The 13,807-nt window shown below is 37.7% G+C and overlaps 1 protein-coding gene across 8 annotated transcripts in view; it reads right to left on the bottom strand.

The window, feature by feature from the left end:
* Positions 1-13,807, bottom strand: part of CASK (calcium/calmodulin dependent serine protein kinase) — a 188,018-nt gene that overhangs the window by 142,256 nt on the left and 31,955 nt on the right. For 4 of the 8 annotated variants that reach the window (XM_069025205.1, XM_069025248.1, XM_069025427.1 and 1 more), the window contains exon 2: positions 13,682-13,787. The exons of 3 other annotated variants lie outside the window; for them this stretch is intronic. In XM_069025205.1, the coding sequence (XP_068881306.1) occupies positions 13,682-13,787 (106 nt within the window). The remainder of the gene's footprint in view (positions 1-13,681; positions 13,788-13,807) is intronic. One more of the 8 variants, XM_069025339.1, reaches the window with a different exon arrangement.

The following is a 13,807-nucleotide window of genomic DNA, read 5'->3' as shown; positions in this document are numbered from 1 at the left end:
ATCTTAGGTAATTTTAAAACACTCATGAGAGGTACCCTGATCAATTAAGCAGGCACCATTCCTTCCATGTGCCAAGTAACACAAAGGAACTCTTAAATAAATTATGGTTGCAGTTAGTCCTCTCCAGCTGCAACGGTACACAGTAAGTTTACAAATTAAGTTGTAACTGCCCACGGTGATGCTGTATAACCTGAGCCAGAAAACAAGAATCCATGCTTCCCAACACAAGAGCTCCAAACCCTATTTAGAAGATGAGCAACAAAAGTCTTTCAGGCCACCCTGAGACTCGGCACTGAAACCACCCAGTGAGGAAAGAACAACAGTTCATCTCTGAGCTCAGACGAGGAGCTGTTCAACAGTTGTGCCTGCAGATGGGGAAATGTGTATCACACCCCTGCTAAATGACAACTTCTAAAGCTCATTTTGCCAACCCTGCAGCTCAAATTTTACAGATCTAAAGTACAGAGGTGACAGATTGGGGAAGGAACAACTGTAACTCTAGACAGATCATCAAAGCTGTCAGAGATGGATAAAACTGTGTATTTATTTATTAAGAGTAACTGAGTTAAGTTGTATAAGACTTCATTTTCTAAGTCATACAAATTGTAACCATGTCATGTGCTTTATACTTCATTTCTCTCTGTGCTACCTTTAACAGACATAACCCAAATTTGCAAAATCTTTCTCTGCAGCCAGCTTGCACTGAAATATGAAGATCATTACAACACACAAGCAGTAAGGACAGATGAATTCTTCACTGATATTTTGTCAAGGTTGGCAGCAGCACACTCTAACACGTGGAACACTTGGAATCCCACATGCAATGTATGCCAAAATCCAAAATATATGAACTTAAACTGAAGCTGGGATGCACGATGAGTTTTGCTGCCTTATGCAGATGGAATTCCAAGTGCTACATTACTGAGGAGGTTAGTGAGTACATATTGGCCATAAAACGTGGACTGGAATGCTGAAGAGGTTGTCTCATGTCTTTTCATGTTTCCAAAATTTCAAATTAGCAGAGCAGGCCTGATGTAACCTTTACCCTACTGAAACTATTTTCTGATGATAACTTTCTTGTCTAGCACAGAGCAGCTCGTTTTCTATCAGCTAGACATAAACTTGAAGAAAATCAATTATTAATTACTCTCTCCTTCAGGAGTACAACACTTGAATTAGAATAAAACCCTAGAACTTTGATAACATCAAAGCTTTTTTATCATCTCCTTCACTTTAAATTATTTAACTTCATGTGTAACTGGGACTTCAAGGACAACAATCATAAACCAATATATTGCAAACTGTCTTTTTACACTACAATCTTGCCAGTTTATCTCTCTGTTCTGCTTCCTGTCTCCTTTCCTTCAATCCCTGATAGTCTGCAAGAAGGAGAACTGGTTGGGATTGCAATATACTATAGCCTGTTTCCTTCCTACTGAGCCGATCTGTGAGAATGCAACTCCTGCAAAGACACTTCCTGAACCCCTTTGCTTCAGAGCCTCAAAACTTGAGATTTTAGGTCATATCAGACCATCATACATTTGCTCAACATCTCTTTCAAGTGAGTCACAATTTTTTGAGGAACTTAATATAAAACAAGGTGGTTTGACTCTCAAATGCACTTTCCTTAAAAAAAAAAAAAAAAAAAGTTGAACATTTTGACAGAAAAAAACCCAAAATAATGAATAATATCTTCTCCACTGAACAGAGTGCTCCTTTAAAAATGACCTTCCATTTAGAAGTAAAAGGCCCTGGATTCCTTTTCCTTATTTAACAAAGTTTAATAGTTAAGAACTCAAAGCATGCAACACAGGTCTTAAAGTCACCTTAATTCAACATTTTAAATGGAAGATCAGTGTTTTCTAAAAAGGGTTTTGTGAGTTCGTTTCAATAAGATACTACAGATGTACACAGATAAAGTCACAGAAAAAAGACATATATACCCAGATTTTTTTTTTATTTTTTATTTAAGGGCTATGCATTTGCTTACTTAAGCTGCAAACTTTGTACTAATGTGGTTAATAACTTCAAAACAATTGTATTCAAACTGAAGACAATTACTGGAAAGAAACCAATTTGCTACTACATTTAAAGAAATAGATCTTTTTCCCTCTTCACTCATCCACACAATTTATAACACATACGTGTTCTTTAACTTTCCCTTTCCCTTTAATTGAAGTGAACCTCTTTCGAAAATTATTCCCAAAATTAATTAAACCTCCAATTAATCACTGTATCAGCTCATTTACACATGGCACTGCAGTTTAAAATAGTGATTGAACCTTTCTGTGAACTAGCACTTCAGATTAGAGGGCACCCACATTTAGAAAGCCATCACTGGCAACGCTGGGCTGACACTTTTTGTTTTACTCTCAAAGGAAAATTTAAAAGAATGCATTATGATGACTGTGGCACAGAAGAGCATTTGGGTTGAAGATCTGGTACTTTAGAAAATTAGATATCCCAGTAAAAGCCACAAAACTGAGTTCCCAGACAGCAATATTTCTATCACATTCTATCTATTTCTACTTTTCAACAGCTCACATCTTTGAAACCAAGTCTGTGTTTAAACTCAGCTTTAGGGTGAAACCTACAAAGAACAAAGCACAAGACAGCAGTTCACTGGATCTCACCTCAATATGGATAGATACTTTCTAATATTAATCCAACAGAAAAAAAAAGAATATATAACACCAAATCTTAACCATTGCTTTCCATCCACAAGAAAACCAGAGAAGGAGCAGCTACACTAGTGCTTGTGAAAGTGAAATACCCCCCAAAAGAACCTTAGGGTATGCTCTGGATTCATGCAGCAAACTGAAAAAATATTTACTTTCAATTTTAGAGATTTTCTGGAATAATTCAGAAATTTGTTTACATGGTTTTGTCAGTATAAAAGCAAAATACAGGCAGAAAGAGGTTTCTTCTGCTGTCCTGTCTTTCCTATCTCCAAGCTAAAAGGATAAGCTATCCTTAACTGATCTGTCACCTCTACCAATAAAAATGGTAAGTTTGTGGTCTGATTTTTCTTCTTATCAAGCAAAAAAGTCAGAATAATTTTATCAGTCTTTCTTTATATCTACCAAATCTCTTGGGCATACATATACTGTAAACAGATGTTGATATGTAAAAATATCTTTAATATATCTTTAATGTATCTCTAGTTTGTAAACAACTCTTCTTTTACACTGACTGGATGGGATATTGAGGAGATGGAAAAGGAAGAACATAGAGATAAGATGATCACTAAATTCACTATTCTATTACCATGAAATAAATATTTCAGCACCAGTCACCTACAACATTCTTCACACACAAAGGATTCAGAAAGTATTTTTATGTTCACATATACTTCGTTTCTGAATTCCCAATTACCTGTTAACACTGACCTTATCCTTGTCAATTCCCCCATCTTATTCATAGACTCACAGAAGGGTTTAAGCTGGAGGGTACTTCTGAAGGGATGTGCTTAATAAATTTCATCAGAACATGCACTTGTTGCTATCAAAAATGATACTACTGTGGTGTGGTTTGGTTTTTTCATAAGAGAACAGAACCTATCTCCCTCCTCAAAAACAAGCATTTGCAAATAATTATTCACCTTAGCACACAGACAAGCAAAATCTGTTTTCAATAAATATTGCAGTAATAGGTTTCATGGCCTTAAAAGAATTGTTCTGAACACTGCAGCTGTAGCAGGTACAGAAGTAGGAAATGCACTTTGTCAGGGCCTGTTGGAACAAGGTCCAACAGGAGCTGCTGGGTGGCTTCCCAAGGGCCACGCTTGCACAGGAAGGAAGGGCCACATGGCACACACAGGAGGCCACAGCACATCAGCTCAGGGTCATGTGTGGCTGACACTGGAGTGCGGGGACTGTTCCAAACAGAAGCAATAGCTACTGACCCAGAGCAGCCCTTCAAGAGCCTGGCCTCAGATCTCCCCTTACTTTGTATTTTTCAACTCATTAAAGGTCATTTCCTAGCGATGGGTCAAGATCTCAGATTCAAGTAACTACTAAATAGACTTTTTAAGGAGTTCAGGCTCTTGGATCCACAGATTCCTTTTTTAGCTCATTTCTTCCTTGATAATATGTTTCCAGTGATTCACTACTAATTTGCTTTTTCTGCAAGATTAGACACGGAACACTTTTTTCACTTTCCTGAAACAGCACATAGGTCTACAACTATGGTAACAGAATTAATGTTCAAGAAAGTGACTGATTATTTTTCCCATTTCCAGATGGATGAAAGAAGAAAAAAAAATTATTTTTAGGCATGTATGTACTAAGCATACACAGGTAAATGATGAGACATTTCAATAACTGAGGTATAAATAATTATAATCTCAGAAAATGGAACTTTTTCAAAAAGGGTTTTTGAACAGTTTTTTAACTGTTGGTGAGAAAGAAGAATCAAAGTTGGTTCATTAAGCTGAAATGAAACATTCCACCCCCTCAGCAATAAAGAACTCAAGAAACCGATAACAAATATAACTTCCTGGTTCACCTTGAGGTAGACAAGAATCTGTATCTCATGCAATAAGTGATTTTGGGCCAGTGAGGTCTGGTAATCAAAGCACAAATCCTAGTACTTGAACAGCAGAGGGGAGAAATAAGAAGAGCTTTGTCCACTGATAAATTTCCACTGTGAATACTGGAATAATGCATAGAATCAAAATCCTCAAAATTTTATTTTTATGCTCAAACATTCTGCAACACTTCACAGAAAAACACAACACACCAGCAGCTGAATCAAAAGCATCAGCTCAAGAGTGTTCAGAAAAACTGATGCTGTTCTCCTAACAGGGACTTTCAATATGTGACCAAGTGTTTTGCCTGTTTCTCTTCCTTGTGAAGAAAAAGAGCAGAAGATCAGGAGGCAGTGAATGAAAACAGAAAAAAAAAAATTGTAAAACTACTTTAGGTATGAAATCATTCAACAGTGAGGAGAAAAGCAGCAAGAATGAACAAATGTGTCAAAAGAAGCGCTTCAATGACAGGAACAAAAGGGGGTATATTAAAATTAATAGCTTTGCCGTCAAAAGAAGAGATGTTGTAGAGCACCTACAGGCTCGGCTCATCAGCTAGAGATGATGATCACTATTTTTCTCTTTTCCCATTCAGAGAACTTTTTTGTCCCATTCATGTGTAACACAGCCTTGTTCCATCTCAGGCTGTGGCTTCACCAGAACTCTGGCAAAACGAGCAGCCCCTCTGGCTACCGCATCATCCCGGAACAGCTTGGGCATGGTTACACTCAACCAAAACAAAGGAGAAACAAAAACTACCCAAAATACCCCAGACAAAGCCACTCTCCCTTTTTTTTACTCTGTTGCTTTTCATTCAGGACAGGTGCTTGGTTTAGCTCAAAGCACAGCTGTGCTTAGAGCTGTGTCCAGACAGTCAGACCCAGGAAGGAACAGCTGGGAGAGGAGGTGCTTCAGCAGCACTGCTGCTGCTAAAGCTGAACCTTGTCTCAGACCACAGTGATCTTTCATAGGGTCCTACAACCCCCTGTGGGACCTGCACCAGAACTTCACACCTGCACTCATACCATGAGGCAAAGGAACTGATCTGAGAAAGGCTTGGGTAAATCCACATATAGCTGGCTCCACTGTGTATTTGTGCTGCAACTACAAGTGCTTTTGACAGCACACAGAGCAAGATGAATAAGAAAACCAGGAGTATGTCAGCCACCACTGTTGCCAAAAACTCCTTTATGAAATTACACCCTCAGGTGAACGTCCATGCATTAATCACTCCCTACACCATCTCCCCCTGCACTCTGGTTATGTTTTATTCCCCCTTATTACTTTTAATGTCCACTTTAAATATATTAGTCCTGCTAACAAAACTGAGCTTACATAAGACTTATCCCAGCCTAACAAAATGTTTTGTTTTTTTTTTTTTTGTTTTTTTTTTTTTTATGACAGGTTCTCTCATTTTAGAAACTCTTCCTAGAACCCGTTCCAGTTCTAATTTTCCTTAACAAAAGCAACTAGAACTGTGAGTAGAACTCCAGATGAAGTCTTAGCAAGAGTTTGCACAATGCTAACAATGTTTTCGTCTCTGCTGGAAATATTGTGCCTGGTACACAACCCTTTATTTGCCTTCTTGACACGCAGATCATTGAGCCACCTACTACAGCTGCATTCTTCGGCTGACTTGTTTACAGCCAACCAGCCTCAGTCTACCCCAAAGGTTTACTAGTTTTTCCATTCTCAAGTGGTAAATCCTCTTTTAGAAGTTCATAACTTCCAGTACTGAAGTCTTTTCTGGATGGTGACCAGGTCCTCCTCTGCCTTATCCTCAAATGTTGCATGGAAAAAAGGATAGCTTAACTGTAACAGTACAGTTCAATTTAGCATTTTTTAAAATTTTAAAATAACCTGACAGACATCTAACCCAAAACTGGCCAATGTCAAACCTCCATTTTTACACTATTTCTTTTCTGAATGCCCTGTGTTAATTTCTTCTTTAATCCAATATGGACTACTTAGATTTATCATATTGCTATCTTTCATTAAAAAAAAAAAAAAAAACAACAAACCAGCAACCCAAAGTACAAGAGGGAAGTCAGAGAGAAGCAGTGGAAGATCTGATTCATAAAAGGGTTTTTCTCATTGCCTGGAATACACCAGCACTAATTCAGCTGCCCCAACACTACTGTCATACAAAATCAGAAGCCTCCTACATGTTCATTATAAAGGACAAAGGTACATCTAACTTGCATGTGCCAATACAGAAACAGAGAAGAAACTTAACATTTTTAATGGAAATAACCTCAATTAAATATTGCTATCATGTCTGTGGTAACACGACAGTTCCTCAATATTGAAAATGTATCACCTTTATATTGCATTATATGGAAAGAAATCAGCAATTCTTTAGGGGCTTCTCTGTTCCCCGTATCAGACTAACAACAAAACTGCCATTTAATTTGCTACCACTACACAGTAAAAAGTCTCAAACTTGAAAGACAGAAATGGTCAAACAAAATAATATTTTTATAACACACACACAGACCTAAACAGAATTTACTCTGATAGTCAGTTCAATCAAAATTGCTTCCTGTATAACTCAATATTAATTTTTGTTTAAAAAAAAAACCAAACCAAAAACAACCAACAAAACCAAACCAAAAAAACAACTCAGTTCAGTCAGGCTGTCACTAACAATCACAGGCTTAGGGATATTTCTATGTGCATGCCAACTCACAAGAGCCTTTGGAGCCAATAAACAGGAGTTACTGAGGCCAGTAAGAGAAATCAAGCTTCTAAGTGAGAAAGTTCTCCATTGCAGCACTGATCAGTAACGCTAAATTATCTGCAACATCTTGATCCAGACAGACTTTCTTGTACTTCTTACAAGAGTGTGGCCTCTGAACTGCCAGCTACATTAATGTGCTGGGAAAAGTATCCCAAAAAGAAAGTCTGTCTTGTGTGTTTCAAAAGTATTGAATTTCTTAAGTTGTCATCAAAATCGTGTGTGAAACTAAGGAAAGCATTAACACTTGAGGTTTTCTTTTAAACATGTTGGAAAACTTCCAGTACTTCAGAAATTGAATTTATGACTCTCATCATTAGACCTTAGGGTCATTCATAACATTGTGAATTATGGAAGGATTATGGGATTTATTAAGAACATTCAGCTGAATATTGGGGAAAAAAAGTCTCTGGTTATGATATTTATAGGAAGTTGTTGAATTCTCTTTTCAGGGGAGAAATGAATGAATTCTGACCTCTTAAGGTCTGAAGCTTTCAACAATGTACTGAAATGAAAAATCTGTCACAGATGAAGAAAATTTATTTTCTCTGACTGGATCTGTTTGGTTTCTGAATAGTAGTTTCTTGTATTTTTACATATCTAATGCATACAAACTACTGTTTGAAGTCATGGTATATTTTCTGGTTTGGGATTTTTTTTCTATTTTTTTTTTTAAGTATAGATTGTATTTCAGCAGTCTAGGAATCTCTGTAAGAAAAACATCAGTCTATACACCATCTCTACTAGTTCAGACTTTTCCTACATTGAAGTAAGTTTATTTATGGCAGTTTATTTGGAGTTGGACTCAATGATCCCTGTGGGTCCCTTCCAAATCAGAATATTCTGTGATTCTGTGAAATATCATCTTTCTTGCTAACTTCAAAAATTATATTAAAACTATTATATGATTCTACAATTATTGGAAAAAGCTAATGCAGCTACTAGAAAAAACTTTGAAACTGAAAAGAACTATTCGCCTAACTAAATATCTGGATGATAAAAAATACCCTTCCTAAGTATTTAAATATGAGACACCAGTTCCTGGTAAAACAACCGTTCATGAATTTTAAATTCAGCTTTTCTCTTCATGTGCTAATGTAAAGTTTGAGGTCTCTCCTTAGCAAAATCTTGTCATTAGGGAGACTCAGCCATACAGAATCTCTCATATTAACTGCAGGACAATTATTCCTGTGTGAACTATAAGCACCTACATGACAATTATTAGTACACATGCAGCATAATGCATTACATGATAATTTCACAACTTCTTTATTAAAAAAAACCACAAGGTTTTCTAATGGCTAAACATTTAATAGAACTGTTAACTGAAACTAATTTAGTTTAAGTAAAGCCTTTACTTAAAAGCCACATAAAATATTTTTCCTTTTTTTTTTTTTTCTATTACAAAAAGGGAAAGCTGCCTGGATGAATTTCCCAGTGAGCTCTGAACACAGCTGTACTGAAGTCTGTGCCAGCAGCACTGTGAGGAAAGCACAGGGTGCCAGTGACCTGCCAGGAGAAGACAAGGGTTTTACTACTGCTTTTCAAAAAAGACCAAACAACAAATTACTCCTGGAAATACAAAATTAGCAGGAATCAGAGCACTGACTCCATCTGTGCACGACCACGTAAAGTGCACACACTGAAACATCCCACACTCCTGCAAGTGATTATTTGACCTTTGGGACATCGACAAAAATAGGAAGCTGAATCCGTGGTCCAGGTCAGGAACAACACCTGACATTTCACTAGTTTCCAGCTGCCCTTTATTTATGTTCAAAGGCTGAACAGGGAAATGAGGCAGCCAAGCAATACCTTGGGTCCTTACACATTCTCTCACCAAAAAGCAAAAAGTCGAAGTATTCTTTCAATCACGTCACTTCAAATTCAAATCAAACTAAAAGTGATTTCACCCGAAGTGATAAATACTGTGGTTTCTCATTTGGACCAGAGAATCAAATTCCTTCCCTAAATTACTGTCTCAAAACCACCTGTGCACCAATGTTCTTGAAATAAAACAAAATTAAAAATATCCAGTGACATTGGTAGAAGTCCTAAAGAAGAATTAGGAGACTGTTCAGGAAGAAATTTACTGCTGCCTATTCGAGGCATTCCCAAGCAATGCTCATTTGGCTGCCACAAGCAGCTGGTGCTGCTGGCACTGGAAAGGAGCCCAGGAGCAGAAATGCAGCTTCCAGCTTTGTTCCAGGCTATATACACATGGAGAAATAAGCACATCTCCACACCAACTTCCCTGGCAGTAAAGAGGCAAAACCAGAGAAATTGACTACTCCTCTGGTTTGAATGATGGCACATTCTTGAGGCTATGAAGAATCCCAAGTAATCACAAAATAAGGTTACAAATGTGAACAAAACCAGGATTTAAAAGTGCCAATTGCTTTTGGACTAATAGTATGTACCTACACTATGGAACCCTACCACAGCAGCCTGCTGCTTTATACTAGAGATTGCATTGCAAATTCAACTCTAATCATATTTTTAGATGAATTGAAGGCTACACAGAACAGAACCAGAAGTTAACTGCTAAGAAAGGCAACATTTAGGAAAAAGTGAATGAGGAGAAATGTGCTGGCAGTTGAAGATGGGGGAGAGGGAAATGGGAAGATGAAATCAAATTATCATACTGTATTTTCTTTATTACGGTCCTCTAGTCAAAACAATTTGAAGAGAGAGAAAAAGAGAAAGACAAGTGCTAGAGACTGCAGAGAATACAGAGCATTACTCAACCACAGAACTCAACCTGTTGGCATGCTTTTCAAATAACTATACAACACTGCTTGTAAAGAGGTAAAAACATAAATACCCAACACCTGATACTTTGGGTGACACATGTGCAAGTGAAAACCAAAACCCAACCATATACAACTTCTAAAACTTTTAAGAAAGCTTATGATGGTAATTATTCCCTTCAAACACCCATCCAGCACTTTTTGAATCACAGTAACTGGGCAACTGCTTATGCAGTTGAAGTTGACAGCTAGGGTTTATTTGGCTTTGAGGAGCACAAGATCAACTTTGATGGCCAAGGTCTGTTAGGAGGGGACAGGTTCCACAAAAGGAGAACAACGCACTTATGCCAACAGGCTGATCACCCTGGAAAAGGAATACATTACACTTATGTGCTGTCATGGGCTGAGGAGAGTTAATTTTCTTCATAGTAGCTAATATGTAGCTACGTTTTCGGACTGAGAGGGAAATAAGGACCAAAGCATAATGTCTCACCACCCTCACTGCAAAGAATTTCTTTCTTATGTCCAATCTTAACCTACTCTATTTCAGTTTAAAACTGTTGCCCACACTCTTGTCACTACAGGCCCTGGTAAAAAGTCTCTCTCCATCTTTCTTATAACCCCCTTTGAAGTACTGAAAGGCCACAATAAGGTCTCCCTGGAGCCTTCTCCAGGAGGAACAACCTCAACTCTCTCGGCAGCAGAGGTGATCCAGCCCTCTGAGTACCTTCATGTTCCTCCTCTGGACTTGTCCAACAGGCCCACGTCCTTCCCATGTTGGGGACCCCAGAGCTGGATGCAGCACTGCAGGTGAGATCTCCCCAGATAAACTCCTCCAACAAGTTATGGCTTCACTGGAACCTCAACAGTCCCCTGAAGATGGAAACTTTATTGGTTGATAGTACTAAAGCAAATTTCTAATTAAAATGAACACATGGAAACATATTTAAAGCACTGGTTCCTGCATACCATGAAAAATTCCTATACTAAATTCCCTGGCAAAACTGCTGTAATATTCCAAACTCACTCAAAACAACAGCCATTTCAAGGAGAAATCCAAGCTAGATTTAGCCTTTCCAGCAGTTGAATGAGTATATTATTTATAATAGATATTGGCTTAGATATACGTGATGCATATATTCACACCCCAAACCTCCTGCCATATATGCACATATAATTAAAATGTGCCAAAGCAATTCAAATATATGTTCCAGTCAAATCTTTTGCAATCATTTAAAAAAATCTACGCCTCTGAAAATTAAGTGCATCTGAGACTGCACTACCGAGCCATCATTAAGTAGCTATGATAATTTTTCTATATTTAATTCTACTGGAGTTCTTATTTTTCAAAGACCAAATATGCAAGATACCAGACCAAGTTGTTGCCTTCTGAAAACAAAAACAAAAAAAAACCAAAACAAAACAAGAAAGCCTGATATAAGCATAGTAAGTTTTCAGTTTCATTCACTCTTGCATAAAATGCATGTCTGAGGTATCAATATCCCCTCCCTCAAAGTTAATATTTTAATTATTATAACACACCAGCACAAAACAATCTCACACACAACAATGAGGCAAACCCCCAGTAATTTAACTGATATTAAAATTGATATTGTTTGGAAGCCTTTATGAACAACGTAGTGCTGGTCAGACAACAAATTAAGCCTTCCTGTAAAAGAGTTGGGCAAAACTCAGCAGTCACAGTCCTTAGTTTACTAAAAGACAGAGAAGTGCTCATGTCTGTGAAGCACATCAAGATTTAACTTCACAGAACAGCAAAAACCCAGCTCAGCAGGATTGACTTTGATACCTCTTGTCAGCTGCTAAAACCTCTTTCATTAGTGTCCTGTGTTCTCTACTCCTTCTACCCATTAGCTAAAATCTGCACATTAGTACAAACAGAAAAACAAGGACACTTTTATTGTTTCTTCAGGAAAGTTAAAAAAGTTAAATCCCAATGAAAGTGTAAACTCAGTGCATTGCTGAAATCTACCATTCTACCTCACAATTAGTGATGTAATTCTCAGAAATCACTGTCTTTAGCATATGGAAAACTCAATTACTGCAAATTGCAACCTAAACAGCAACACAAGGAGCCCACTCCAGTTTTGTGAAGTTTATATTCATGGTTTTGAATAAAGAGTTTCTTTAGTTCAGCACAGAGTTGGATTTTTGGTTAGAATGCACAGTTATGTCCCATCTCCTCTGTTCCCCTATCAATCTTTCCCATCTATTGACAAAGGTTTAGCTTCAGATCACAATCTAAGAACAGCCAGTCCTACACAAATATTTTAATCAATATTTTTATGTTGTGCATCAGATCTTTATCTGGGAACAACAGGCCCTGAATTTAAGTTAAAAGAAAATTCCTCTACAGACAGCAGAAGTGAAACAGAAGAACACATTTAGAATACAGACTATTTGCAACAGCTGAGAGTTACTTAAATCCATAGACATAACAAAAAAAAAAAAAAAAGAAGAAAATTATCTGAGTACCACAGAAAGTCCTGTTTCCAAAGTTCTTACAGAAAGATGTGCTAAAGGCTTTGAAAATTGGTTATGCTCCCTCAATGATAAGCACAGATATTCACAAGAGCTCACTGCAGGTAGGCAGTGATATCTGGTACTCACAGCCCCTCTCCCTGGCTAAACCCTTGAGATCAGCTACAGAAAGAAATCACAGGGGACATCACTCCTCCACCTCTCGGTTCTTCAGGAGCTGTGAGTGAAATGCAGAGCTACAGGACCTTGCCATCTGCCAACAGGACAAAGGAAAGCCCTGTCCTTTCTTTTTTAAAATTTCCCTAAAAAACCCCAAACATCTTAAAAGCCACATCACAACCTGGCCTAAATTAAAGTTTCCAACTGCTCTACTGAGAGCAAATAGGGCCAATTTGGGAGAAGAAAAAAGCAGTGGAGTTTGGTTTTTTTTAAATGGAGTTTTTCATTTGGAATTCAAGCAGTCCTGTGGTACCAACAGAGAAAAAGGTAGCTCCTGTGCTTTCATGTACACTGCAAAGAAATACAGATATCACAAATTTACCAACAGAGAAAATACAAATGGATGATGCTCCTTTTCTCAGAGCATTCTAGTCTTCTGCTGTTTGCAAAAAGTTATGCTGAAAGTTATGAATAGACAGAGCTGCCAATACAGCAACAGATGAGAACCTGCTTGGACCCCCTTCATATTATAACTTTGTAGTAAGCTCTTAAAATTCTTCTTCCCCCCATGATCATGAAGCTTAACATGACACTTCTTTGGCTGACCCCCTTGCAGCACTCAGAACTACCATATTGTCTTGAAATCTTTAGAAAGAATTCCTCCTCCTTCAGTAACTGACTAATAATGCCTTATTAATGAAGGCACTTCCTATAAGCAAGACCCACAGTTTCAATATATGTTTTTTCCCAATTTTTTTCCCTGCATATTTGTGAAACAATAAAAAACTCACCCTTAAAAGCTAAACACTAAAAAAAAGTAATATACTCGCAGGTTATGCACTGCAGTTCCTGGAAATGCATTGTTTTCCATTTTAAGCTGCCTCTGCCTTGCACAGAGCATCTTTCTTTGCACCTTAAGATCAACATAGTGCTTGAACATTACAGCTGTGACTGAATGACAAAGCTAAATGCACAAAACAAAGCTAAAGGCACAAAAACACTCACATTGCATCTGAACAGAAGTCTTTCAAGGCTGGCTGCTTTCCTAGAAACCCTCCTTCCCAGGAGCACACAGAGAGCAGGTTGGGCATTGGACAGACTGCAGGAGCAGCTGCCCTCAATGCATTAAAA

This window comes from Aphelocoma coerulescens, chromosome 1 (assembly GCF_041296385.1).
Source record: "Aphelocoma coerulescens isolate FSJ_1873_10779 chromosome 1, UR_Acoe_1.0, whole genome shotgun sequence".
Classification (NCBI taxonomy): Eukaryota; Metazoa; Chordata; class Aves; order Passeriformes; family Corvidae; genus Aphelocoma; species Aphelocoma coerulescens.
This window is presented reverse-complemented; position numbering and strand designations above follow the sequence as displayed.